The following is a 27,892-nucleotide window of genomic DNA, read 5'->3' as shown; positions in this document are numbered from 1 at the left end:
TACTAAGCCCTATTGTATTATTTGTACTAAGTCCTGCTGTAATTCTCTGTACTAAAGCCTAATGTGCTCTCTATACTAATTCCTCTGCCATTTTCTATACTAAATCCTGTTGTATTTTCAGTACTAAGTTCTCCTGTGATCTCTGTACTAAGTCCTGTTGTATTCTCTGTACTAAGTTCTCCTGTGATCTCTGTACTAAGTCTTGTTGTATCCTCTGTACTAAGTTCTCCTGTGATCTCTGTACTAAGTCCTGTTGTATCCTCTGTACTAAGTTCTCCTGTGATCTCTGTACTAAGTCTTGTTGTATTCTCTGTACTAAGTTCTCCTGTGATCTCTGTACTAAGTCCTGTTGTATCCTCTGCACTAATTTCTCCTGTAACCTCCATACAAAGTCCTGATGTATTCTCTATACTAAATTCTGCTAGTTTCCCCCCATTTTGAAGGAATTACTGAACTCATTTTAACAATGTCTATTTAATATAAAACGCTTCAGTTGAGCTGGCTATCTATGAGAAGATTTATTACAGATAATTATCTGATCTTGGTCATAAACATATACAGAGTGGTGATATTTCAGTGCTGTCTGTTGGTGGTTGGCACAAGCATGTACCAATCTGAAGCTTGAATGCAGATGTCCCAAAGTTCCTTGTTGCCGTTCATTTGCGGTCGGATCTATTTATCACCGGAGAATTCGGCCGTCAGCTCTTCTGAATGTCGGACTCGGTGCACTGAGGACACAGTGAAGCTGCTTCTCTTGTCTTGTAAAGAGAGGCTGGTCCCCTGGCTGAGCTCTTGGATGCGATCACATATGTCACAAATCTTTCTGAAGATGTCTTCGGTGTCAGACTTTTTTGAACTCGTTTCAAAAAAAGGGAGGGAGAGAGCAGAACTTAAAGAATAGTTGCAGCTAGCTATAATATGAATAATATAATAGGAAGGAATTGCTTACTTTTTACTTTTGGAAACACTGTTGGTGTTGGCCACACTCTTAAGCTTTCTTAGAGTGATATATTGGCCTTGGAGGGGGTGCAGCGCAGATTCACCAGAATGATACCGGGGCTAAAAGGGTTAAATTATGAGGACAGGTTGCACAGACTAGGTTTGTATTCCCTTGAATATAGAAGATTAAGGGGTGATCTAATTGAATTGTTTAAGATGATTAAAGGAGTCGATAGGGTAGATGGAAATGATTTCCTCTGTTGGGGGAGTCCAGAACAAAGGGGGGCATAACCTTAAAATTAGAGCTAGGCCATTCAGGGGTGATGTCAGGAAGCACTTCTTCACTCAAAGGGTAGTGGAAATCCAGAAATCTCTCCCCAAAAGCTAGATCAATTGAAAATTTCAAGACAGAGATCGATAGATTTTGGTTAGATAAAGGTACTAAGGGATATGGAACATAAGACGGATAAATGGAGTTAAGATACAGATCAGTCATAATCGAATTGAATGGCAGAACAGGTTTGAGGGGCTGAATGGCCTTCTCCTGTCCCTATGTTCTCTTGCCCCTCCTCCATCCACTTTGGTGTTGGGCACACTTTACTGCCCTACACTCTCTTCCCCCCCTCCCTGCACCCTTGCTGAATTGAAATCAAAACTGGCCGCACAATCCTCTTGCTCTAACTCACGAGGCCCTTTTGCATGACACTTGTTCTTTGTTCAGACTGTGGGAGAGCGGCGGCTGCTTCATTGACTTCTTGTCCTTACGCTGCTGCATCTAACTCGCTCCTCCCAAAGGCGGAACGGCAGATGCACTAAAAGAACACGGGCGCTACCCAAGACTCGGACGTTCATGATCCAAACTAATCCAAGCACCAGCGTAAAAGGGCCTGTTGTTTCCCAGCGAGCACATTGGAAGGGAATCAAACTGCGGTTGGATATTTCAGAATCAAACTGCACTGCCGGGTCCCGAGCATGAGCTGATGCAGGATATAGATGTCAGCCTTGGCTCAGTGGTAGCACTCTCGCCTCTGAGTTAGAAGTTCGTGGGTTCAAGTCCCTCTCCAGAGACCAGAGCACAAAATCTAGGCCGACATTCCAGTGCAGTACTGAGGGAACGCTGCACTGTTTGAGGTGCTGACTTTTGGATGAGACGTTAAAGCGAGGCCCCTTCTGCTCTCGCAGGTAGAGCCCATGGCACTATTTCGTAGAAGAGCAGGGGGGGGGGGGGTGGTGGGGTTATCCCCAGTGTGCTGGCCAATATTTATCCCTCAACCAACATCACTAAAAAGAAATTATCTGGTCATTATTGCATTGCTGTTTGTGGGATCTTGCTGTGTGCAAATTGGCTGCCGCGTTTCCGACATTACAACAGTGACTACACTTCAAAAATACTTAACTGGCTGTAAAGCCCTTTCGGACATCCTGAGGTTGTGAAAGACGCTATAGAAATGCAAGTCTTTCTTTCTTTTCGTTCTACCGCCTGTCATTTTGAAACAAAACTTTTTTTTAACATATATATCCCAAAGCTTAGCTTGATTAATGTGTTTTTTCCCCTCACCGATTTTCTCCCGCCTCGCCTCTCCTGAAGGCTTCTACTCCTTGCTGGAGTGTGACCTGATTAACCTTGGCCCGTGGGAAGCTGTAATTCGACCTTTCCAATACTCTGCAAACTATTTCCCAACACATGTGACATTTAGCAGGGAAATATCCAGCTGTGCTCTGATGAATGGTACAATATTTTGGTATTAAACTGCAAACGTACCTATCATTAATGTCTTGCATTAAAGGTCAGAAAGAGCTAATTGTACATCTGGCCTACTCCCTTTATACAGTGCAAGTGCCATTAGATGTCTGTGAAAGGGCATGCGAGGGAGATTGTAATTGAATACAGCTCCATCCCTGATTTCTTCCAATTCTGTCATTCAACTCCCCCACTTTCCCATCTTCTCTCCACAGGACAGCAACACCACAGACTGCCGACAGGCTTCATACTTCAGTGTAAATAAAGTTAAATACAATGACAATTGTTTTCCTTTTAAGGGCTAATTTTTTCTATGACTTAATCTGTATTCTCTAATCCCATTAGATTCCTTCTTCTATATCCTGCTTCATCCATCCACAAGGGGGGGGCGGTGACACAGATATTAGGGGGTCGATATTAACCACCGCCCCCCCCACCCCACGACGGGCGGGAGAGGGTCTGAGGAGGAGGTTAAAAATTTAAAATCACAAAACGCGACCCCAACCCATTTCATACGTGCCTGCCGCCATTTTTACGGCAGCGGGTTTCGAGCCGTGTCTGTGCCCCGCTCTCGGGGGGAAGGGCACCTCATTATAATATTTAAATCAGGCTCCCACAGTGCAGTTGGGAGCCTGATTTAAATTTAAGGCTGTCTGGCTGGTTTTCCCAGGGCTCAGGAAACCTGGCAACAAAGTGGAGATGGGAGGAGCAGCCAGATCCAGCACTGCTTGTGAGCCAGGAGGAGCAGGAATGCTTCCCTCTGGTCCCTCAAGCAAACCCACCTGTCGATCGCGGCCTCCCCTCGCTGCCTCAATTGGCCGACCCTCCCCCTTATGCCCCGCGATCCCTCCCTCCCTCCCGAATGCCGGTCCAAACCCCCCCCTCTTCAACCCACAATCCCTCCCTCCCTCCCCATTGCTGCATTTCTCTGCAACCACTACCATGGAATCATACAGGGTGAAATTGAATGTGGGCGGGAACGCAGAACGGGCGGTGTCGCACCGAATGCCCGTTATATGCCTCGCTCCATATTCAGTCTCATTGACTTCAATAGCACTGAGTATCGGAGGTATCTTCTGTACTATTAGCCCCAGATTTGTTATATGCTTCCTCTTTAAGTCTCATTTGAATTTTAATTTCTCTACTCCTCCAAGGAGCTCCAGCTTTTGCTGCACCACCTTTACTTCTTGAGGGACTATGTCTGGTCTATACCCTTCAGGCAGCCTAAACTGCCAGCGATTGGACATCCTAAATCAAGCAGGGGTTTCACGTACAATATCAACTACTATGACTCCACCTCTCTACCTCTCTCTCCTCCTTTAAGACGCTGCTTAAAATCTACCTCTTTGACCATACTTTTGGTTACCTGTCCTAATGTCTCCTTCTTTGGCTCTGGGCAAATTTTGTCTGATTTACGCTCCTGGGAAGTGCCTTGGGACGTTTTACTACATTAAAGGCACTATATAAATGCAAGTTGTTGTTGTTGACTGGAGCCACAGATGGCTCTCGCTCACTGCAAGATGTCCAGATGAGAAAAAATCGTCGAGAAAGAATGTCTTGAATAATGTGGACGTCTGGGCACAGCACGACTGTGATCACGGTGGAACACTGCAGGCACAGCTGGTGGGTACAGCCCAAGTGCTCTCAGGACATGCGTACAATAAATCAAATGTGTGCACAGTTTAAGAGCTGCAGCCATGGCAACGGTTCTGAGAGAAGGTCACTTTCTGTAGACAGCGCACCCACTAATTCCCCCACTGATGACTCAGTAGGTCAATGCGCCTCGTGGCTTGTCACTGAGCCACACAGACCAGGACGATCCCAGTTCAGCCAATCTCAGCCACACTGGCTGTTGGGGTCATACAGTCAATGTGGCATCCCCAAGTTAGGGCAGGTGCCCAGTAAGTAGCACAGGCGCTTGGTGTAATGATCAATCACCCCAGAGCCACGGTACATACCTATCGGATGATTGCTGATAGAACAGATGCTTCTGCAGCCGCATTATTTCATCTCGGAGGAGACGGATTTCGGACTCCATGGTGCAGCAGCGGAAATGTTCCTGGTGCAGTTGGTGCCGCAGGTCCTACAGGTGATAGTTGGAAAAATACGGTAACTATTTTTCTTTTCGTTGCCGAAGGCGATGGGGGTAGATTTCCATCTTTGCCGCCTGGATGATAGGTTGGTGGACTGAATCGCCCAGCCATTGTAGAATCCACCCGGGTTCAAGGGAATGAAAGTCAGGTGGTTTCTATAAAGAGCGGTGATCCATTCTGCCAGATTACCGCCCTGCTTTTGAAGACGGAAATCTACCCTGAATATCTTTTATGGCCTCTTTAAATATATGACAGAAGAGATAAGAGGATGGGATGGGATGGGAACGGGATGGGAAGGGAACGGGATGGGAACTGGAACGGGATGGGATGTGATTGGGTGGGACAGCAACGGGATGGGATGGGACAGGATGGGATGGGACAGGTTGGGTTGGGATGGGACGGGATTGGGTGGGACAGGATGGGACGGGATTGGGTGGGATAGGATGGGGTGGGACGGGATTGGGTGGGATGGGATGGGACAGGATTGGGTGGTACGGGATGGGATGAGATGGGGTTGGACGGGATGGGATGGGATGGGATGGGACAGGATGGGGTCGTACGGGATGGGATGGGATGGGGTGGGACAGGATGGGTTGGGACGGGATGGGGTGGGGTGGGATGAGAGGGGATGGGACGGGACGGGATGGGACTGGACGGAATGGGACTGGACGGAATGGGATGGGTGGGATGGGATGGGACAGGATGGAATGGGACAGGATGGAATGGGACAGGATGGGATGGGACGGGAGGGGGTTGAATAGGATGGGTTGAGATGGGATGGGACGGGATGGGGTGGGACGGGATGGGATGGGACAGGATGGGATAGAATGTGACAGGATAGGACAGGGTGGCCTTGCCTGTGGATGTCCACATTGACATCAGCGCTGGCCCACAACCCACTGGTAGTTGTGCCATGATGTCCTAACATGGCAGGTTGTGGCTGATTGGCTATTCTAACAAATATAATTTTTTCTCTCTATAAATGTTTATGTGCTCATCAAAATGAGGGCCATTGATGCTGTGGAATGGAACGCTTCCCATTTCAGGCACCAAGTGTCAGCATCGTACACTCCCAGGGCAAGTGTAGTATGGCCAGAGATAGAGCAAAGCTCTCTCTGCTCTGCCCCAACATTGTGCCTGAGCCCTAACCACAGAACAGCAACTACTACTGCCCCAGCTTGTCATATTGTTTCCCACAATTGAATACAGGCCTAATTGAGGGGGGGGGGGGTGGGATTTTTTCTCTAAAGCCTCCCCTCCCTCTGACATGGTTGCTCGGAGCATGCTGGCATTCCTGGTGCTCAGCATTGCAATGGCAGCAATGAAGGGAATTACATTGATTGACATCCTGTCATTACCAGGTTATTTGAACGTGTCAGCCTATACTTGGAGAGACGCGTTCAAAGGCTGCCGTCAGTTCTGGTAGAAAATCACGGAATGAGAATGAGGAATTTAAAGTAATTAATATCAGTAGAGAAAATGTACTAGTGAAACTAATGGGACTAAACGCCGATAAATCCCCTGGACCTGATGGCCTACATCCTAGGGTTCTAAAAGAGGTGGCTGCAGAGATAGTGGATGCATTGGCCAAAATTCTCTAGATTCTAGAGTGGTGGCAGCGGATTGGAAGGTAGCAAATGTAACCCCACTATTCAAGGAAGGAGGGAGAGAGAAAACAGGGAACTACAGGCCAGTTAGCCTGACATCAGTCGTCGGGACAATGCTGGAATCCATCATTAAGGAAGTGGTAACAGGGCACTTGGAAAATCATAATATGATTAGGCAGAGTCAACATGGTTTTATGAAAGGGAAATCGTGTTTGACAAATTTATTAGAGTTTTTTGAGGATGTAACTAGCAGGGTAGATAAAGGGGGAACCAGTGGATATAGTATATTTGGGTTTTCAAAAGGCATTTGATAAGGTGCCACATAAAAGCTTGTTATGCAAGATAAGGGCGCATGGGGTTGGGGGTAATATATTAGCTTGGATTGAGGATTGGTTGAAGGACAGAAAACAGAGAGTAGGGATAAACGAGTCATTTTCAGGTTGGCAGGCTGTAACTTGTGGGGTGCCGCAAGGATCGGTGCTTGGGCCTCAGCTGTTTACAAAATATATCAATGACTTCGATGAAGGGACTGAGTGTAATGTATCGAAGTTTTCTGACGATACAAATCTAGGTGGGAAAGTAAGCTGTGAGGAGGACACAAATAGTCTGCAAAGGGACATAGACAGGTTAAGTGAGTGGGCAAGAAGGTGGCAGATGGAGTATAATGTGGGGAAATGCGAGTTTATTCACTTTGGTAGGAAGAGTAGAAAAACAGAATATTTTTTAATTGGTGAGAAACTATTAAGTGTTGGTGTTCAGAGAGACTTGGGTGTCCTCGTACAGGAAATACAAAAGGTTAGCATGCAGGTACAGCAAGCAATTAGGAAGGCAAATGGCATGTTGGCCCTTATTGCAAGGGGGTTGGAATACAAACTTTTGCTGGAGAGCCTAGAACTAGGGAGCATAGTCTCAGGATAAGGGGTCGGCCATTTAAGACTGAGATGAGGAGGAATTTCTTCACTCAGAGGGTTGTGAATCTTTGGAATTCTTTACCCCAGAGGGCTGTGGATGCTGAGTCATTGAGTATATTCAAGATTGAGATTGATAGATTTTTGGACTCTTGGGGAATCAAGGGATAAGGGGATTGGGCGGGAAAGTGGAGTTGAGGTCAGAGATCAGCCATGATCTTATTGAATGGCGGAGCAGGCTCAAGGTGCCGTATGGCCTACTCCTGCTCCTATTTCTATTGTTCTTATGTAGCGGTGCCAGGCAGCAAGCCAGAGGAAGGGCTTCCTGGCTGATTCACTGCCCCTGTTATCCCTGGTATCTCTCAGAGCAGAAAACCTAGGCCATACGCTTTTATAAATGGCAATGTGCTCCTATGCACACCAATGTGAACTTGTGCATGCTTCCATGTGCCACTGCACGTTAATGTACTGTTAATGGACATTGTTTTGTCTTTAACAAAGAAAAAAGATTCTTGAATACAAAGAGGAGGAAGTGATGCTTCAGTTGTACAGAGCCTTGGTCAGACCCCATCTGGAATACTGCATTCAGTTCTGGGCATTGCACCTCAGGAAAGATATATTGGCCTAGGAGTGGGTGCAGCGCAGATTCGCCATAATGATACCGGGGCTTAGAGGGTTAAATTATGAGGACAGGCTACATAAACTTGGCTTGTATTCCCTTGAGTATAGACCATTGAGGGTTAATCTGAGCAAGGTATTTAAAATGTTGAAAGGATTTGATAGAGTAGATATAGAGAAACTATTTCCTCTGGTGAGGGAATCAAGATCGAGGAGGCATAATCTTAAAATTAGAGCTCGGCCATTCAGCAGCGAAATCAGAACACACTTTTTCACACAAAGGGTAGTAGAAATTTGGAATTCTCCCACCCAGATGTCTGTGGACGCATGGTCAATTGGACCTTTTAAGACTGAGATCAACAGATTTTTGTTAGATAATGGAGCTAAGGCGGGTAAATGGTGTTGAGGCACAGATCAGCCATGATCTAATTGAATGCTGGAGCAGACTCGAGGGGCTGAATAGCCTTCACCTGTTCCTGTGTTCCTAAGCTTATTAGTCACCTCAACTTTTTGCCTCCAGCTCTTCACTTCCTTATATGTGCTGTCCTCCATGCGATGAATTTCCTCTGCGATAGAGGATGTCGATTTTTTCAGGACCTGCTGCACAGCCTCTGCGCTGAAGCAACATTCCATCACGCTGTTGCAGAACAAAACAAAAAACAAAGCAACTGTAAACAAGAACAGACCTGTTCTCCTACCCAACAGCCCAGAAGAAAAGATAGCGCTCTTTGGTTTTAAGTATGTTATTGATCTCACCGCCTTTCAGACCATTTTCCACAGAACTTTATATTTGTGTTGACATCCCGACGAACATAGTCCTTACAAAAATGGAGGAATTTTCCCTTCCCTCCCATGTAGGGCACCCAGAACTGCTACTTTGTTTGAGGAGATGGCAGGAAAGATCAAAGTCGGTTAACGAAGGAGAAAAAGCAATTTGGAAGGTCAATAAAAAGCAGATTTCAACAAAAAAAGTCAATTCCTGATGAAGGATCACAACCGGAAATGTTCACCTGTCTTTCTGCTTCTGAACTGATTGATGTATGATATTAATAGAATATTCTTATACCTAATAGAGAGTATATTAATATTCTTACCTAATATAGAGTATATTAAAATTCTTACATTGAATACAGAGTAAATTATATTCTTATGCTTAATACAGGGTATATTAATATTCTTATTAATGCAGAGTATATTAATATTCTGATACTTAATACAGAGTATATTAATATTCTTATAGTTATGCAAAGTATATTAACATTCTTATTTCTAATACAGAGTATATTGATATTCGTATATCTAATAGAGTATATTTATATTCTTATGCTTAATACAGAGTATATTAATATTCTTATTAATGCAGAGTATATTAATATTCTGATACTAATAGAGTATATTAATATTCTTATAGTTAATGCAAAGTATATTAACATTCTTATATCTAATACAGAGTATATTAATATTCTTATAGTTAATGCAGAGTATATAAATATTCTTATATCTAATACAGAGTATATTCATATTCTTATAGTTAATGCAGAGTATATAAATATTCTTATATCTAATACAGAGTATATTAATATTCTTATAGTTAATACAGAGTATATTAATAGTCTCATATCTAATACAGAGTATATTAATATTCTTATAGTTAATAGAGTATAGTAATATTCTTATATTTAATAGAGTATATTAATATTCTTATAGTTAATGCAGAGTATAGTAATATTCTTATAACTAATACAGAGTTTATTAATATTCTTATAACTGCTGATGGCCGGCGCGGACACGATGGGCCGAAGGGCCTCTATCCGTGCTGTATAACTCTATGACTCTATGACTCTATAATACAGAGTATATAGATATTTTTATATCTGATATGGAGTATATAATATTGAGCAGAATCCCACAGATTCCTGTCACTGTTGTGATGAGTCCACAGGTGGTAAAAGCATTAGAATTTGCACAAGGGAAATATATTCACCTTCTAATTCTGAGTGTAACAGGCTCTGCACCACGAAATATCACATCAATTGCAGACTTTGTTAGATTGCAGGCTTGTGATTCACTGAGAGCTATACATTATTCTCTATGCAAGGTAATAACAGTTGCACAGTTAACTCGCATGAACATCCTGTATCATCCTGTCTTTATCATAAACGACAAAATGGGGATAAAAACAACATAAAACTACTGCATCTGTACCTCAAGTTAATTCCATCTAAAACTACAGATACTAACCTGAGTCCTGATGTGATAGACATGATGTTCAAGGCAGTAATTCCTTTAAAAGATTCACAGTTTATACAGAACAACTCCACTTATCCCCACACATGATACAACATTTCTATGTTCCAACTGATATGATGTAGAATGTATTCATATTATAATATTGCTACAGATCTAATACAGTGTATATTAATATTATTCTACCTTATGTGAGTATATTGGTATTATAATATAATATACCCACAACCTAAATCAGAGACTATTAATATTATTACAGTATTCCCATAGATCTAATGCAGAGTATATTAATATTATACAGTATTCCCACAGATCTAATGTGGATAATATTATTAATATTACACAGTATTTCTAGACATCTAATACATAGTATAGTAACTGTTCCATTTTGCTTCTTTATTTTGCTGCTTACTTTCCACTCTGGGGTTTGGTCAGCAAGTAGCTGCTTTTTTGACTCAGGTCATTGGCTCTGTGTAGCTCGACCAGGATAGCTTCTAACAGTGTGTGTGCTCCTGCAAGATCACTTGTGTCTGCTGCAATTTTTGACATTGCTTCAGATGACTCATTCATGCTGGAAATTCAGTTATAAAACATTCGGTTAGTGCCAGGTCTTAGTGCACGCAGGAAAACAATCTAAATGTATTAAAGGAAATTATGTTCATCTGCACTGCCTGTAATCCTAAATATTATGAGTATTACCGATGTATCTCTGCTTACCTCATTACTATATTTTGAACTGCAGTGACTACAAAGGTTTGAAGAGGTTCTTTTTTGATGTTACATGGAGGGGGTAAAATTTAATTTCAGCAGGTGGCAATGGATTGGCCGCCCATCAGACACCCTGCCTGATTCCTTTTTCCATTGAAGTCAATTGAATTTTACCCCCTCAGGGACTTCACTTGCAGAGAATCTGGACAGTCAGATAAACCGTGCCTGTCCAAACCAAACACATTGACAGGTCTCCAAGATTTGTTGGGTAGTCTGGACAAGCTGAGCCTGTTATGCCCAGATCAGTTTTAACGTGTTCCTACTCGACCCTCCACTCTTCAGGTCTCCCCACCACCCGAATCTCCAGACCTCCACATTCTTCAGACATCTCTGCACTCCACCCTCCAATACTTAGTCCTTTGTGCTGTCCATATCAATGGTGTAACTTTGTCTCAATAGTTAAGTAGGGGAAGTTTCTTGACTGTTCTCTCTGACCTGGAAATGCTTGTACGATTGACAGCTGCGTGCAGTATACTAAAATGGCTGATCAATACACACCACACGCTTTGAAGCTCTGAAATTTTTTTCTAGTTTGTTACTAACTAAACTTAACAACAAGAGCTACACTCTTGAAACTTCCTCTCTTGCTACTATTTAACCCCGCCCAAGTCCCTGCCTGTCCAAAACTCCTCACTTTTCAGGCTTCGCTGCTCTCCATTGTCCAAGCTTCCCAACTCTCTACCTTTCCGGGGCATCTGATTCCCAGGGGATAATTTTCACTTTCACCACCTGAGTGGCAAAGTGGCAGATCACCACTCATTGTAAAACATGCCCGATTTTCATTCCATTGAATTCAAGAAGTTTACACTACACGGAAATGCGCTATTTAACACGTCATCTCGTCAAGCTAATTAAAACTATATTAAGCAGGTGGATCACTGAATAGGAGACTGTCAGGGGTGTTCCAGCTTTTTGTCTTTGCGGGCCACATAATTGCATACAATGGGGCCACCTATAAAGTTGACATCCAAGTTCCCTGTAATTTGCAAATAACACAAGGTGCAGATACTAACAGAATGTGGTGTTCAGAATAGCCCTTTCCAAACCTCCAGGACCTCTAACTTCAAACCGAAGAAACCAGAAAGTAAGGTGTATCAGTGCAAGTGGAACTGAGGGCCATAATTTGGATGCCGCAGTTTCAGATGATAGTTATCAGTCGTAGCATCTATTAGTAAATAGTGATTGTTGTATTGCTTGCTTAGATATATTGTAAGTGCATCACAGTGTGCCATGTCTCAGAGTGTGTCACAGTATGCCATGTCACAAGGTGTGTCATAGTGTGCCACGTCACAGAATGTGTCACAGTGTGACATCATAAAGTGTGTCACAGTGGGCCATATCACAAGTGTGTCATAGTGTGCTGTCACAAGAGTGTGTCACAGTGTGCTATATCACAGTGTGTCACAGTGTAACATATTACAGAATGTGTCACAGTGTAACATATCACAGTGAATCACAGCGTGCCATATCACAGAATGTGTCACAGCGTGCCATATCACAGAAAAGTGTCACAGTGTAACACATTACAGAATGTGTCACAGTGTAACATACCACAGAATATGTCACAGTGTAACATATCACAGAATGTGTCACAGTGTAACACATTACAGAATATGTCACAGTGTAACATATCACAGAATGTGTCACAGCGTGCCATATCACAGAATGCGTCACAGTGTAACACATTACAGAATGTGTCACAGTGTAACATACCACAGAATGTGTCACAGTGTAACATATCACAGAATGTGTCACAGTGTAACACATTACAGAATGTGTCACAGTGTAACATATCACAGAATGTGTCACAGTGTAACATATCACAGAATGTGTCACAGTGTAACACATTACAGAATGTGTCACAGTGTAACATATCACAGAATGTGTCACAGTGTAACATATCACAGAATGTGTCACAGTGTAACACATTACAGAATGTGTCACAGTGTAACACATTACAGAATGTGTCACAGTGTAACACATTACAGAATATGTCACAGTGTAACATATCACAGAATGTGTCACAGTGTAACATATCACAGTGTGTCACAGTGTAACACATTACAGAATGTGTCACAGTGTAACACATTACAGAATGTGTCACAGTGTAACATATCACAGAATGTGTCACAGTGTAACATATCACAGAATGTGTCACAGTGTAACACATTACAGAATGTGTCACAGTGTAACACATTACAGAATATGTCACAGTGTAACATATCACAGAATGTGTCACAGCGTGCCATATCACAGAATGCGTCACAGTGTAACACATTACAGAATGTGTCACAGTGTAACATATCACAGAATGTGTCACAGTGTAACATATTAGTGTGTCACAGTGTAACATATTACAGAATGTGTCACAGTGTAACATACCACAGAATGTGTCACAGTGTAACATATTACAGTGTGTCACAGTGTAACATATTACAGAATGTGTCACAGCGTGCCATATTACAGAATGTGTCACAGTGTAATACATTACAGAATGTGTCACAGTGTAACATATCACAGTGTGTCACAGTGTAACATATTACAGTGTGTCCCAGAGTGCCATACAAGAGTGTGTCACAGTATGTTATAGTGAGGGGCATTGGATATACAGTATCAGAGAATGTTATAGTGAGGGGTGTGGTTTATGCAGTAACAGAGTATTGTTGTGAGGGGTGTGGGATATGCAATGACAGAGTATTGTAGTGAGGGGCATGGGCTATACAGTAACAAAGTATTACAGTGAGGGGCATGGGAAATGCAGTGTCAGAGCATACCATTGTGCAAGGTGCAGGATGTACCAACTCTGATTTTAACCTAACCCGCCTGGCAGGAACGGGGAGACTTCGAGTCAGACGCCCGTTTTGTACCCCGCCCAATTGTACACTTCATTGATTTCAGTTTTAAAAATCCACTTACTTGGCAGGCTGAAGACCATGCGGGCCTTAGTCGGGCTCTTGGTTAAAATGGTGTGAGCATCCTGATGACTTCATTGCACCATGACACTGGCATTTAAATTATGCCCCGCTGCTCTGTCTGAATTCGGGCATGTATAAATAGTGGTGGGGGTGGTGTAGGAAGGTATCAGGAATATGGATTGAACCCCCCCCCCCATCATCTTACCTCCCCCGCCAAAACCATTGACCGCCGGGCGCCCGGGCAGTGGGGGAGGGGGATGAGGCTGACGGTTAAAATCGGCCCTAAAAACTCAGACTGTGAAGCACTCCCAGGCATGGGTGTCCATCAGCTCCAGGTTAAGGGAACAAATCTTTAGTTACACACTAGGTGAGGAATGAAGCAATGATTCTCCCTGTTTACCTGATGGAAACGTCATTCGTTTCAGTTCTGAAGTCCCCAAGCATTTTATGCAAACTGGTCTCTTGCTCTTGACTAACTTCCCACTGGTGTAGTAGATTGCTCATCTTCTCTTTGACTTTGTCTGTCTGCTTGAACATCTCTTCCGTAAGGACCGTGTCCTGATGGTACTCTGAGTTAAAATCTACCAGCGTCTTCCTGGAATGGTCACAGATAGCGAATTGCAAATTGGCATAAGAGGTCGTCCTGAAATGGACAGAATGCCCCTTCCTTCCTATCCCCCTCCCCCTCCCATTTAGTAGGCCCAGCAATAAGCTTATCCAAGCATGTGGGGCTAGGGGGACCGATATTAAAGTTAGTACAAAAGTAATTTTTTTAAAAAGATGTTAGTAGGAAGTTCTATGAGCAAAGAGTGGTAAGTGTTTGGAATAATCTGTTGTGGGAAAAACAAAGCCCAAGGGACACTGAAAAGGCAACTGGATACTACGGTTTGAGAGCTAGGTTACAAGAGGGATGTATTAACTGGCTGATAGGCCTAATCTTAACCTTAGCCCTTCTCGTGTTCTGAAATGGAAAGTTTTCTAGCTAAGGCTATAATTTTTACTAGTTGTTTGTCTGTACCGCTGTGCTGGAAATTTGCCAATCTCAGCAAAATTTTATGAGGTAAATCTTAAAATTTGGTGCTCCTTCTCTGAGCCTCACCTGACAGAAGGGCCAATTGGACAATTGCACGCGGAGCGCCCGATTCGTGCTTCCCCCCAATTGATAAACAACCAGACAACTGGGGAAGGCTGCAAATTGGGCGAGCCGATTTCCGTGTCCAATCCGCCCTTTCATCGCGTGAAGTCCTGCCACAGGAACACTGACCCGTAGAATTGACCCCAATATATTTCACGAGTGTGAAGCCCATCTGTTGTAAAAAGATGCCATGGAACAAGGCTGTTAAGGGAACAACGGCTCTGAGCAGCCTCAGCCGAATTGTTTAGTGGCTTGCCTGAAACCTGTTTACTAACTTAAAGTAAAAGACAGGCTGAGGTAATTTTTTATTTTGGTTTCTTTAGCATGGTGCTTCCACCAGCAGATGGCGAAGTCAGTGAGCCCCGCATCTGAGTTAATGAGAACTGAGTACACAGGCAGAAAAAAAGGACAAACCCGGCTATTCTGAAATAAGAACAGAAAATGCTGGAAATAAGCAGCAGGCCGGTCAGCATCTGTAAAGACAAAATACAGGTTAATGTTTGAAGTCTGGACCCTTTGTCAGGACTGGGAACTATAAGCGAGTCCCTTTTGTAGGACTGAGCAAATATAGAGGGAGGGTCAAATGTCTCCTCTCACAGAGAGGAACTAATGGGTTTGATGCATGCAAGCACGTTTACTGAAACAAGCTGGAAAGAGGTGAAAAACGGCTGCATGTTGCACGAAGATCAGTCGAGCAAGGGAATGAAAAGGCTTTAAGATGGAGGTGGGGGACTGGAAAGAGGAGAAGCAAAATAAGATCCAAAGTAGAGGGGAGTGAAGTAGAATGAAACCGGGGCTAAAGGGGTTAAGTTCTGAGGACAGGTTGTATAGACTAAGCTTGTATTCCCTTGAATATAGAAGATTAAGGGGCAAACTAATTGAGGTGTTTAAGATGATTAAAGGATTTGAAAAGGTAGAAAGAGAGAAACTATTTCCTCTGGTGAGGGAGTCCAGATTAAGGTGGCATAACCTTAAAATTAGAGCTAGGCTGCTCAAGGGTCATGTCAGGAAGAACTTCTTCACACAAAGGGTAGTAGAAATCTGGAATTCCAGTTTTTTCTCCCCCAAAAAGTAATGGATGTTGGGGCAATTGAAAATTTCCAGACTGAGATCGATAGATTTTTGTTAGGTAAAGCTTTTAAGGGATATGGATCAAAAGTGGGGAAATGGAGTTGACAGACAAAGTTGAGAGCAGCCAGGAGCAAAAAAAAAAATACGGCACAATTCCTGAAGTTTCCGGCAGCAGGTATCAGAAAATCACAGGTGCCCTGCCTTTGAACGGCTAGAATATAAATAGGTAGCACATCTGTTGTTCCCTGAGATGCCTGGCCAGGAGATAAGGTTCACAATGCTGCCACCGTGTACTTGAAAAGTTGCCCCTGTAGTGTTTAAGCTTTAAGACTACATTGGCCTGTGGTTTCCTTCGTGGGCACAACCCGGAAGTTGCACCCGAAGCTGTGCCCATTTTGCCAATGTCAAGTTACGCTCACGTTTCTGCCCAATCTCATTGGAATACACCCAAATTTACAATGGGCATAAATTAGCATAAATCAGTGTAAACAATTGGGGCTCAAGGAAACGCTGAACTGACACCAGCACATTTCTTCTTTGAGTCTTAAAAATAAAGTTTCAACTCATTTCACCGTCATTCATGCACATCAGGCCCAGCATGTTTAAGAACCTGCAATGGGAGAAGCTTTTCAATTTTTAATGTGACTGATACTTATGCCATAAAAATTCATTGAAACAGAAAATACAGAGCGGGTCTCTGAGGATAATTTTTTCTTTCAAAAAAGGCTCAAAAAATTTCAATTAAAAACCAGAAAAATGATAGTTTCCTGCTGTGCCTGAAAATCTGGTTGCAGTTTTGACAGACCCCTAAACAAGCACAACTGGAGGATACTTGCATTTGAGAGTCAGGGGAGTGACCATTTTTGTGGGCGAAGATTAATTACGCGCATAACTCACACACGCCCAAAATACCGCAATCTTTTAAGCCGTGTAATTGCTTTGTGCCAAGATTACGGGCTTTTCTAGGCGCAAATGCAGAGGAAACTCCAGACCTTGATGTGATTGTGAATGTATCCACTAGAGAGGGGGCTTCTTACTGGAAGAAATCCACTGGGTAAGTTCCAGGCTGAGACGTGCAGGATCAACAAGCTAGAAACAAGCGTTTCCTTGAGCCCCAATTGTTTACACTGATTTATGCTGAGTTATAATAACTCTGAACAGGAATAAAGGCACAGTTATACTGTAAAAGGAGTGATTTCACTTCAATTCTTTTTTTCAACCCAATTCTACACACCACACTCAAGACCATAGCAGAGAGAAGTTCGACCCTCCAGTCATCTCCATACCATTTTGCCAACACTGAACGCTGCCATTTATATGTTTCTCTGGTGCATTCCAACTGTGCACAATAACATATAAAAAATATACAGGGAATACCATCAGAAAAGTACTGGAAGATTTGGGGAGGCGATAACCTACAGGGAGAAATCATGATCTAGGAATACTATGTAGGACAGCACCATCTGCTGATGGAAAAAAAATCATCATTTGACGAGCAAAATTCCTTTATCTGGCAAAAGAAAGTTGTTTGCCACTCCTGTCCATTTAAAAGCAGGTGGACAGGAAGTCCAAGCCCGGCTTCTCTGAAGACAGACTTGCTGCACAGAAGGCTTTGTGCTTGAACGTCCTACACACAGCCAGGGATCTTCTGAGTCAATCTTAATTTAATAGTCATGGCAAACTCCAGGCCTGGATTGGAGACTGCTGCACACATACTGATCACTAATAGAAGCAGATGACGGCACTTTATTTCAACTTTATCAGAGAGTTTTCTCTTGCTCACACAGGAAAACAGCAGCAGCAGAATAAAAGACAGGCATCCATGGTGGTTGAAGCAGTGCAGGGGGCATCGTTGGTAATGGTGTGTTGGGCCACTGCATAGGGCACGTGTGGGCAGGACTGCTAAGGCCCGATGTTTCAATGCCAGCAAAATTGGGGTTGCATTTGGCTGCATTTTCAGAGGCAAGTCACCCCCGTCATCAGAACAGGCTCCCTGTTCAAGGAAGAAGTGTGGAGGGCATCAGGCCTGCAATCTAATTGGTTGCAAGTTGGAAAATCGGGCAAACCAGCATCTCTTCAAGGGCTGTTGCTCACGTTTCTGGGGGGAGGGGGGACAATAATAGTGGGAACACAACACCTCACAGATCATCAGCAAAATAACCACGTCAGAAAAAAAACACCCTACAACTTAATGAGGGCAGACCTGGCCCAAGCAGGTTGGTGGTCATGACATACTGGTGCTGTTTGGGGAGCTCGGGCATTTGCTAACATCTTCATTAATGTTCTCTGCTTTCAGGCCAGGGGTGCTGATAGTCATCAGAAGAGAAGCAGAACAGGCGGTGAGCCAGCTGTGCTGAAGGAACTGTTGCAGTATGAGGAGATGGCCACGGATTTGTAGGGGGCATTAGAGGGGGCACCTTTGAAGGCCACCACCCAGCAAGTATCCTCCGTTTGCTTTAATCTTTCAAACGTTTTGCCCCTGTCTAAGTCCTCACAGCGGGAACAATGTTTGCTAAGCAACTACATGACACGTTAACAATCTACCAGCTGAATCAAGTGTCAAATTACCAAGGAATATGATTCAATCGTTCTATCAATAAGTGGTGCCTTTGTGATTGACTCCTATGGTGATGGTTAGCACCATCTGCCTGATGTAGGCGGCCGGCCGCGATGAGCATGGATGGTTAAGTGGTGGGGACTGTATATAAGAATACAAGAACGCCCAATTTCTGCATTCCTTGTCAGCTCTGTGATCTAGAATTCCAATCCCGCGGTTCTGCTCTGTCAATTGAGGAATAGAATAGTAAAGCAGAGAAGTTATGTTAGAGTTGTAGAGAAACTTGGTGAGACCACACTTAGAGTACTGTGTGCAGTTCTTGTCTCCATATTACAAAAAGTATATAGAGGCACTGGAGAAGGTGCAAAAAAGATTTATGGAACTGAGAGGTTATAACCATCAGGGAAGACTGAACAGGCCGGGGCTCGTTTCTCCAGAAAAAAGAAGGCTGAGGGGTGGCCTAATAGAGGTCTTTAAAATTATAAAGGGGTTTGATGGGGTGGGAGTAGGGAGAATGTTTTAGCTTATGAGGGAATCCAAAACTACGGTCATATGTATAAGATAGTCACTAATAAATCCAATAGGGAATTCAGGAGAAATTTCTTTACCCAGAGAGTGGTTAGAATGTGAAACTTGCTACCACAAGTAGTTGAGGCGAATAGCCTGGATGCATTTAAGGGGAAGCTAGATATGTACATAAGGGAGAAAGGAATAGAAGGTTATGCTGATATGGTTAAATGAAGTAGGATGGGAGGAGGCTCGTTTGGAACATAAACACCAGCACGGACCAGTTGGGCCAAATGGCCTGTTTCTGTGCTGTAAATTCTCTGCAATCCTGTGTAATTCTAACAGTCCTATCGTTATCAGAAATATGTTAACGCTATGGGGTTACCTGACTTCCTCTAACACCGATGATAAAGATTTGGGTTTGTGTGGCGTATTTCTAGTTTCGGACTCTTTCCTGGATGCTGCGAGGTCCTTCTCTGGTATTCTGTCTGTATTGGAATGCTCCTCTATAGTGTTTATCATGTCTGTCATCATTACCTCCAGGTCGGACATAGTAGCAACAACGTATTCAAGCGTCTGGCATAAACTTTCGTTGGGGTTGTGACTGTTTGACGAGCCAATCTCGTCGGTCAGGCTTTTCTTTCTGAGCTTCTTGCTCAAATCGACTTTAATCTTTTTGTGTTTCTTCATCGTATCCTCTTTGATTCGTTTGCAGAGCTGTCGCAATTTAAGCTGGCACGGGAGAAAAGTATAGAGGGCGTGGTGGGCCTTTCTCTGAGATATTCTGAACACTGTCATGCACTATAGCAATGATACACATGCAGCTAACATTTTTACACAATATGCGGTTATGAACAAGGATAGCCTTTTGAAGGAAACCCTACATCAAACACGTGACTTATTTAACTTATATTCTAATATTTAAATAAATACAATGTCAAAATTTCTTTTACATGCAGTTAAACATGTTAGGTGTTAGTCGAGCCTCAGCAATAGCACTCTTGCCTCCAAGTCAGAAGGTTATGTGTTCAAGCCCAACTCCAGAGGCTTGAGCACCAAATCTCGGCTGATACTCCAGTGCGGTATTGAGGGAGCGCTGCACGGTTGGAGGTGCCGTCTTTCAGATGAGATGTTAAACCGAGGCCCTGTCTGCCCTCTTAGGTGGACGTAAAAGATCCCATAGGCCCTATTTTGAAGAAGAGCAGGGAGTTTTCCCCGGTGTCCTGGCCAATATTTATCCCTCAACCAACATCGCTAAAAACAGATTATCTAGTCATTATCTCATTACTGCTTGTGGGAGCTTGCTTTGTGCAAATTGGCCACCGCGTTTCCTACATTACAACAGTGACTACACTTCAAAAAGTACTTCATTGGCTGTAAGGCGCTTACCTCTAGCAGGGAGGAGTTTTCCCTTACAGCAGCTGCTTTGCGTCGTATGCTATCTACTGATGCTTCAACATCTTCACAGTCATACTGAGAAGAAATAGCAAACAGGGTCAAAGTACTGTCAAGTATTCTCTAGGCCATCATCAATTAATATTGCAACAGAGATTGAGAACCTGTAGGCCCATCATCAGGCATGCCAATGCCTCCAGGTTGTGCAGGTGTTGTTTAAAGCTTACATGACATCCTGGGTATGCCAATTCCTAAGCCATTTTTATATTGCACTCATTCTAAATATTGTTGTATCAATGTGAATAAACAACACTTTAAAATAAAAGGGACTTTATACCACAAGAACAGCTTTCATTTTTATAGCATTCTTCACACAAAAGAATATCTAAGGGGAGATACTTCACAAGGGAAAGAGGACAACGCAGAAGAGGTGAGGATTGGAAGGGACCAAAAAGAGGGACCAAAGAAATCATTGGCAAATTAAGCTCCAGGAAGGTCAAAGTAACTAGACATTTTCATTTTACATTATTCTGACACTGCACCAAGGACTGCAAACCTCACTCAACTCTACTTACCTCTTGACTTTTCTTTTTGGCATTATTTATAATATTTTTAATTGAAATATCTGAGCAACCATAAGTTCGTTTCAACCCAACCCACATGATGTCTAAGGGGTCAGCAGCAGAGCCGACAGTATAATTGTTCAGCCTGTTAAACAAGAGGATAAAAATGTTAGAGATTTCCTTCAGGCATGTCATAAAAATTGTTTTTAATTGTCAAACGTGGAGATTCAGCTCCACCATTGAATACTCAGTGAGCTGAGTATTCAATCATAGATTGAGTTTGAAGGAAGGTAGAATCCTATATCTTTTCTTGCTCCCTCATTGAGAATGTCTGATAAAAACAATTAAATTCTCATTGAAAAAGTGAGGGTCATAGAACCTGCCATTAATTATCATTCATGATTTGCATAAGAATAATACACTTTATTATTTACGCTCCCCCCACCCCCCCCAAAAAGGTCCATTACCAGTTTAAAACAGCCAGAGTTTCTTCGGAGCCCACGTGAGATATTTGTTGTGTCTCAGGATAGAGCCATGCTTCCTCGATCTCACCCCTCTCAAACTCTGAGGACTGCCAAATAGTTTTGAAAATAACTTCCATTTTGATAAATAAAAAAACTCAGCGCCAAATATTTTCAATAGATCACTTTCGTTCAGGTGTGTAACCTAAGAAAAAGTATACGATAATGGCAACAAATTGCCAGGATCTGCTAGGGTAATGTCTCAGTCATCTCTCTCGTCCAGTTTTCGGTTCAGAGAAGACCGTGGAACATGGTTGGGTCATATTCAAACAAGTGTTGTTTCAAAGTCATGTTGCTAGAACACAGATACGTTCAGTTATGATGTAATGCTTCGTGATGTCATAGAGCCTGCAGAATTCCAGTGACAGGAATTTACAAAATAATCAGCCTCCAAAGTCATATCACAATCATCTCAAAGTTTGCCAATTTCGAGATAATTGGCAAAAGAACCAGACATGAAATGTGGAGCAACAATGCAGCAAGTTGTTGTGATCTGGAATGCACTGCCTGAAAGGGTGATGGAAGCAGATTCAATAATAACTTTCAAAAGGAAATTGGATATATCCTTGAAAAGGGAAAATTTGCAGGGCTATGGGGAAAGAGTGGGGGAGTGGGATTAATTAGGTAGCTCTTTCAAACAGCCAGCACAAGCACGATAGTACGAATGGCTTCCTTTTGTGCTGTATGATTTTCTAGCATTCTAGGGTGCCAGGGTATCATGATACGCTTTGCAATGGAAGTTGATTTTAAAAAAAAAAGACATTTGATATTCTTCATTTTTTTTTACGCACAACATAAATGTACATTTTGTTCAGTACTTGCTGTACAGCCAAGATCTAATCTTATAAAGCAGATAAGAAACAAAAATGCGGAGAGGGAGGAAGGGACTTCAGCAAGAAGGGAATAGAGGAAAGACAGTGGGAGAAAAAAATATACCCAGCCAGTTGTTCTAATGGTGTGTGAATAAGGTCCTCTTCCCCTCTTCCTAGTAGGAGTCCAGTGCTACTGCATTGCTCTCCATTTTTCTCAAAGTGTGGTATAACCTGGCCTGTGATGTAACTGTAAACTTAACATATATTAAAACAAAACCCTTCTATTCTCCTATTTCTTTTGGCCTTGTTTAGTGCTTTAATTTTTTTTCAATTGAATTTACGTCCTTGGACGCTGGAATGTTGTTCAAATTTCAGTAGTTTTCATTACACGCACACACAGTTATATGTTGTGTTGCCATTTGGTCTTTCTGCAGATGCCATGCCCTGGGTGAATAATAATTTTGTGTTTTGCTTTGAAGTCTGAACTGAGACAAAGGGTATCTTTCACAATTAAATACAGCTGCCAATCACAAATAGGTTTCAAAGGCACACAGACATCCTGAAGATTAGCAGCCTAGCAATCCACATCCATTAAGGCTATAGCCAAAATGTAAGAGCCTTGCTCACAGGAGCCCCATTGGGACACATACAAACTCATGAACATATGTAAACAATTGCAGGCCCAGTGATCAATGTTGAATTTCTATCATCTGGTTTGACGTTACAACTGTTTTCCCAGACACATTTGTCTGGTAGTAATTAATTTTATTATGCTGTGAATACTTTAACATTTTCTCACCTTATCCATACAGGGACACAAGCACAGCGGAGAATCTCTCTCAGCATGCAGTACCTAATTTAACGTGATCAAAGTACTGGGATAGCTACAACCCCCTTAATATATATATTTAGAGATAGGACATTAAACAGGACATTTCCGTAATTTGTCACGTCTGCCTCTTTGAATCTCTCTCTCACTAAAGAGCTGCTCCAATAACACACTTATTAGTGAAAAAGGGACCCCCAAGCAGAGGGGCGTCACGGTACGGAAAACAGGAATCTCTTCTCTTAGGTAGGACAGATGGGAGAACTATAATATGCAAATGTGGTACAGCGAAACCTCCATTATCTACAATATCCACCCCCTCAAAATGAAACTTGGTAGATTATTGAGACCCCCTAAATTCTGATCTTATATGTATGGATGGCATAGCAATACCTCAGGTATGGGAATGAACACAACCACAACACAAATGGCATCAATTGAATGTAATCTTTCTCAGGGAGTGCAATTGATTTCTATCAGACAGGAGGAGGTTCGTGAAAGCTAGCTGTCTAAATGGTCCGCACGTAACGTCCTCGAGACCCTGCGGGAAAAGGAGATGGTGGATCCTGTCGGTTGGTTCCCCGAGCAGACTGTCAATGTCATTTGGCAGAGCGCCTCATCGCCAGAGCTTTCAAACAAGCACCAAGACCTAGCTTGGCTGGTGGTGAGAAGGGACCTTCCCGTCAGATCCTTCATGTACTCCCGGACTCTCAGCGTCACCGCGCGCTGTCCCAGAGGAGGCTGCGGTGGAGACGAGACCGTCACCCATCTCCTTCTGGAATGTGCCTTTGCAAAGAAGGTCTGGAGAGAGATGCAGTGGTATCTGTCCAGGTTCGTCCCGAGCAGTTCCGTAACACAGGACTCTGTGCTGTACGGGCTGTTCCCGGGGACGCACACTGAGACGGACATCAATTGCTGCTGGAAGACCATCAACTCGGTGAAAGACGCCCTTTGGTCTGCCCGAAACTTGCTGGTCTTCCAGTACAAGGAGCTGTCCTCGACCGAGTGTTGCAGACTGGCACATTCCAAGGTCCAGGACTACGTGCTGAGGGACGCACTGAGGATGGGTGCGGCCGCCGCAAAGGCTCTGTGGGGAAAGGCAACTGTTTAGAGCCTTCCCGCCATTGTATACCGAGGGGCTGCAATCAGGGAAAAACCCCCTCGGGCAGAATGTAAAATTCAAAATTGATGTAATGTACCCGCAATAAATCTGCAATGAACCTGTAATGAATCACCTGTATTGATTGTGATGCAATGAGGCACCCTAGAGTGTCATGAACTGTAATGATGTCCAATGTGTTTCATTGAACTGTACTTGATGTAACCTGCAAATTGCATAATTGATATTGTGTATGTTTGGAATGTGATATGAGAACTGTATTGTATGAACTGCTGAAAATTTTATGAATAAAGTATATTTTTTGAAAAAAAAATAAGACATCTCACACATGGCTTTATCCAACTAAATTTCTGGTCGATATTTGAGAAGGTGGATAATTAAAGCTCAGATAATGGCAGTTCTACTGTAATCGAATGCATTTTGAGAAATGTTGTAGATTCATATTGCATACACCTCGCAACATTCTCTCTTCCTTCCCCTCAAGGAACTAAGCCGCTCTTGCTGGTTGGTTGGGGCTCCTGTAGATTAACAATGAGCCCTTCTGCAAGTTATGGGGGAATGTCACTGCATCAACATAGAAGAGTTATCATCATTCAGAAGGGGGTAGCTCCCCTGTGGGTAACAAATCTTCCAGATGAACTGGCGATCTTTTTCAAACATATGAGCAAACAAACCATGAGCTGGTACAGCAAGTGCTACACACTGTCCAAATCCTTTTCACTCAAGGAGCTGAGGTGACAAGGAAACCGGAAACTCTTCTTGTGTCTGCGTGTTTGCTGGACATGTTACAGCACAACAATCAACAATATTTCAACATTCAGTAGATGTGCTAAGTTTACTAAGTGGATTCTAAGATGTTTTCTGGGTCTTCTAAATATCTTTAATAGAGAAAAAAATCCTACATCATATGGATGGTTGATTTTGTAACCCAATGAGCAGATTACCCATGGCACAATGGAGAAAAAAGTAAGAAAAGTCTAGAAGATGATTGGGCTTCACCTATGGTCCCTGCACAGAAAATGGCTCAATGTAATTTAGAAAGGACTCACTGCTACAGATTGCTGACACTCTGGGTACATTTCCTGGCTTTGAATTAATTTAGTGCATGGTAACAGAGAGGGAGATGCTGCAGGAGATTGAGCAAAAAGCTTTCCCATACCATTCCAGAAAGGTAGTACTGCCCTTCAGAACAAACCATAATCGAGGCTTTCCCAGAGTTCCCTACGAGGCACAAGGCTTAAAGAGAAGACCTCCGAAGCTTATTGGAGAGAACCTGGAACCAAGGGAAAATCACCTGAACCTGCATATTGTCCCCATCAAATTTCACATCCTATTGACCAAGGATACAGATATGCAGTCTCCTGTCATCCCAACAAAAAATACAAATCTTCCAGTGTACAACAAGAGGAAAAAAGGAGGCGTTCCTCTTCTAATTGTAATTGCCAGTAAGTTAGAAGTTTACTCATCGATAAGAGTAGCAGGGTTTTCAGACTGTCTCTTTAGATTTTACCAGGCAAAATAAAATCAACTTAGAAAAAAAATACATGCAGCATACTAAGTCTCCTATTGTTGGACTCCAATACATCCCACATTGACAGTGAACACATTGTGAAAATAATTAACCCTAAATGTAAATAGTGAACACTTATATAGCACTTAATATGGCTTTAGTTATAATGAACAAACAGAATCAATACAACACAATCAATAACAGAGAATGTTGTAATATAAGCCAATGCTTATTCAGCAATATAGTCAACAGCATATAAGCCTCTAACCTGAAAGAAAACTGAGGAGAGGATAGTTTCTATCAGGCTCCAGCACTGAAGAGTGACAAATATCTGCATGTTTGCTAGTCAGAGTCTAAGAATAGGAATCGCCATGTGTTCTTGTGCAGAGCCAAAAGTCATAATTCCACAAATATGCTACATTTCACATTATAAAAATCTTAATTCTATTTTAGGTAATGTAAGAACATATTGGCTCTTGATACAAATAAGACATGAAGCCTATTGTATAGTTAAATGAACATGGAATAAACCCTTATCATCCACAGGCTAAGCAATGTTGTCTTCAGGATCCAGAACCAACTACAGTTAATACCTGAGGTTGCTCACGCAAACAATCTCACACGATATTAGGGCAGGAGCGTGTCCAGCCGATTGCTCATGGCCATGGAGGGTATTAAGAAAGATTCCTGTGCAGATCTAAGGAAGAACCAGGAAAGGAGTGATTCTGATACACCAGGTGGGGAGAAGTTTTTGATGTGTGAAACTGCTGGCACAAAGTAGGATCAGACTCTAATGACAGATGAGAGCATTACCATTGAGTCTGTGTCTTGGCCAAAAGCAAAGATGATAGACCCAAAATAGTCACCAGATTAATTTGTGGACTAGAAATCAATCTATTTTGTCCTTGTTATCTGACTTACATAAAAGATTATGTGAGGTTACATGACATTTTCGTACTGGATGGTAATGCAGCAAACTGTGCTGCACGGGGTGCTATTTATAGCTGTTTGGGGAAATCTATTTTGAATTTTTTTAATAGCTGTTTACTTCCTTTTGTTACATAATATTCTAATTAATTATAATTGAGATCAGCAATTCATTATTTCCAGGGTACAGTTGTTTGTATGAAGTATACATGTGATTAAACATGACAAAACAAATCCCACTCCACAGACTTGAGCATATAGTACTGCACAGCATCTATCCCTCAACCAACACCAATAAGAAACAGATTTACTGATCATTTATCTTTTGCTGTTTGCGGAACTTTGCTGTGGACAAATTGGCTGCAGCGTTTGCCTACATTACAACAGTGACTGAATTTCAAAAAGTAATTAATTGTCTGTGAAGCGCTTTGGGATGTCTTGAGGTTTTGAAAGGCGCTATATGTTTTTTTTTTCATTCCAGACTATATAAAGCCTAGTACAGACAGCCATAGGTGCAGAACAAATGTGAGAGTTTTGAGGTGTGATTTGGCAGCTATATAATACTCACTTTTTTCTTGATAATAGTCTGTAGTTGGACCTCTTCTTTTGAGAACCCTTCTGAATTGAATCTACAATTGAACAACATTTTCTCTTGGTACAGATTTGAAGCTCCCACTTTATGTAATAATTTGGTGTGGTTTATCATGGAACAGGATGAGTTCTCTGTTTACTTTCATCATAGGGAGGAATGGTCTATAGCTATATAAAAGATAATGTATTGTTAGCAAATGTACAGACATCCCTATTGTATAAACTTGCCAATGATGCTGCTAATTTGCAATCACTTTTTGATGTACAACGGTTCTCATTTTTAATTAAATAAATGTGACTGAACAGTGCAGCCTAGAGTTACTCTAGCATCAGAAGATGCACCTGGCTCTGGCACTGCAGGACCAGGACCTGGACCTGCAAGGACCTGGCACTGCAAGGACCTGGACCTGGCACTGCAAGGACCTGGACCTGGAACTGCAAGGACCTGGACCTGGACCTGGCACTGCAAGCACCTGGACCTGGCACTGCAAGCACCTGGACCTGGCACTGCAAGGACCTGG

At 42.7% G+C, this 27,892-nt stretch overlaps 1 protein-coding gene across 1 annotated transcript; it reads right to left on the bottom strand.

Annotated features, from left to right (window-relative positions):
- Positions 1-505: 505 nt before the first annotated feature.
- Positions 506-27,892, bottom strand: LOC137327668 (testis-specific serine kinase substrate-like). The gene is made up of 9 exons (XM_067993468.1): positions 27,349-27,892; positions 21,077-21,209; positions 20,496-20,579; positions 19,492-19,838; positions 14,237-14,431; positions 10,566-10,724; positions 8,408-8,543; positions 4,639-4,763; positions 506-856 (listed from the first exon to the last, which is right to left on the bottom strand). The coding sequence occupies exons 2-9, from the start codon at positions 21,161-21,163 to the stop codon at positions 673-675; spliced, it is 1,317 nt and encodes a 438-aa protein (XP_067849569.1). The 5' UTR covers positions 21,164-21,209; positions 27,349-27,892; the 3' UTR covers positions 506-672.

The sequence above is a fragment of the Heptranchias perlo genome, chromosome 12 (genome assembly GCF_035084215.1).
Source record: "Heptranchias perlo isolate sHepPer1 chromosome 12, sHepPer1.hap1, whole genome shotgun sequence".
In the NCBI taxonomy this organism is placed as follows: domain Eukaryota; kingdom Metazoa; phylum Chordata; class Chondrichthyes; order Hexanchiformes; family Hexanchidae; genus Heptranchias; species Heptranchias perlo.
Note: the sequence above shows the minus strand (reverse complement) of the source record. Positions and strands in the feature narration are given on the sequence as shown.

Coding starts and splice junctions, on each gene's coding strand:
- LOC137327668 (XM_067993468.1), bottom strand. CDS start 21,163: ATGTGGGTTGGGTTGAAACGAACTTATGGTTGCTCAGATATTTCAATT. Junction 19,839..20,495: donor AAAACTCCTCCCTGCTAGAG/GTAAGCGCCTTA, acceptor CTCCCGTGCCAG/CTTAAATTGCGACAGCTCTG. Junction 10,725..14,236: donor ACGAATGACGTTTCCATCAG/GTAAACAGGGAG, acceptor CTGAATTTCCAG/CATGAATGAGTCATCTGAAG.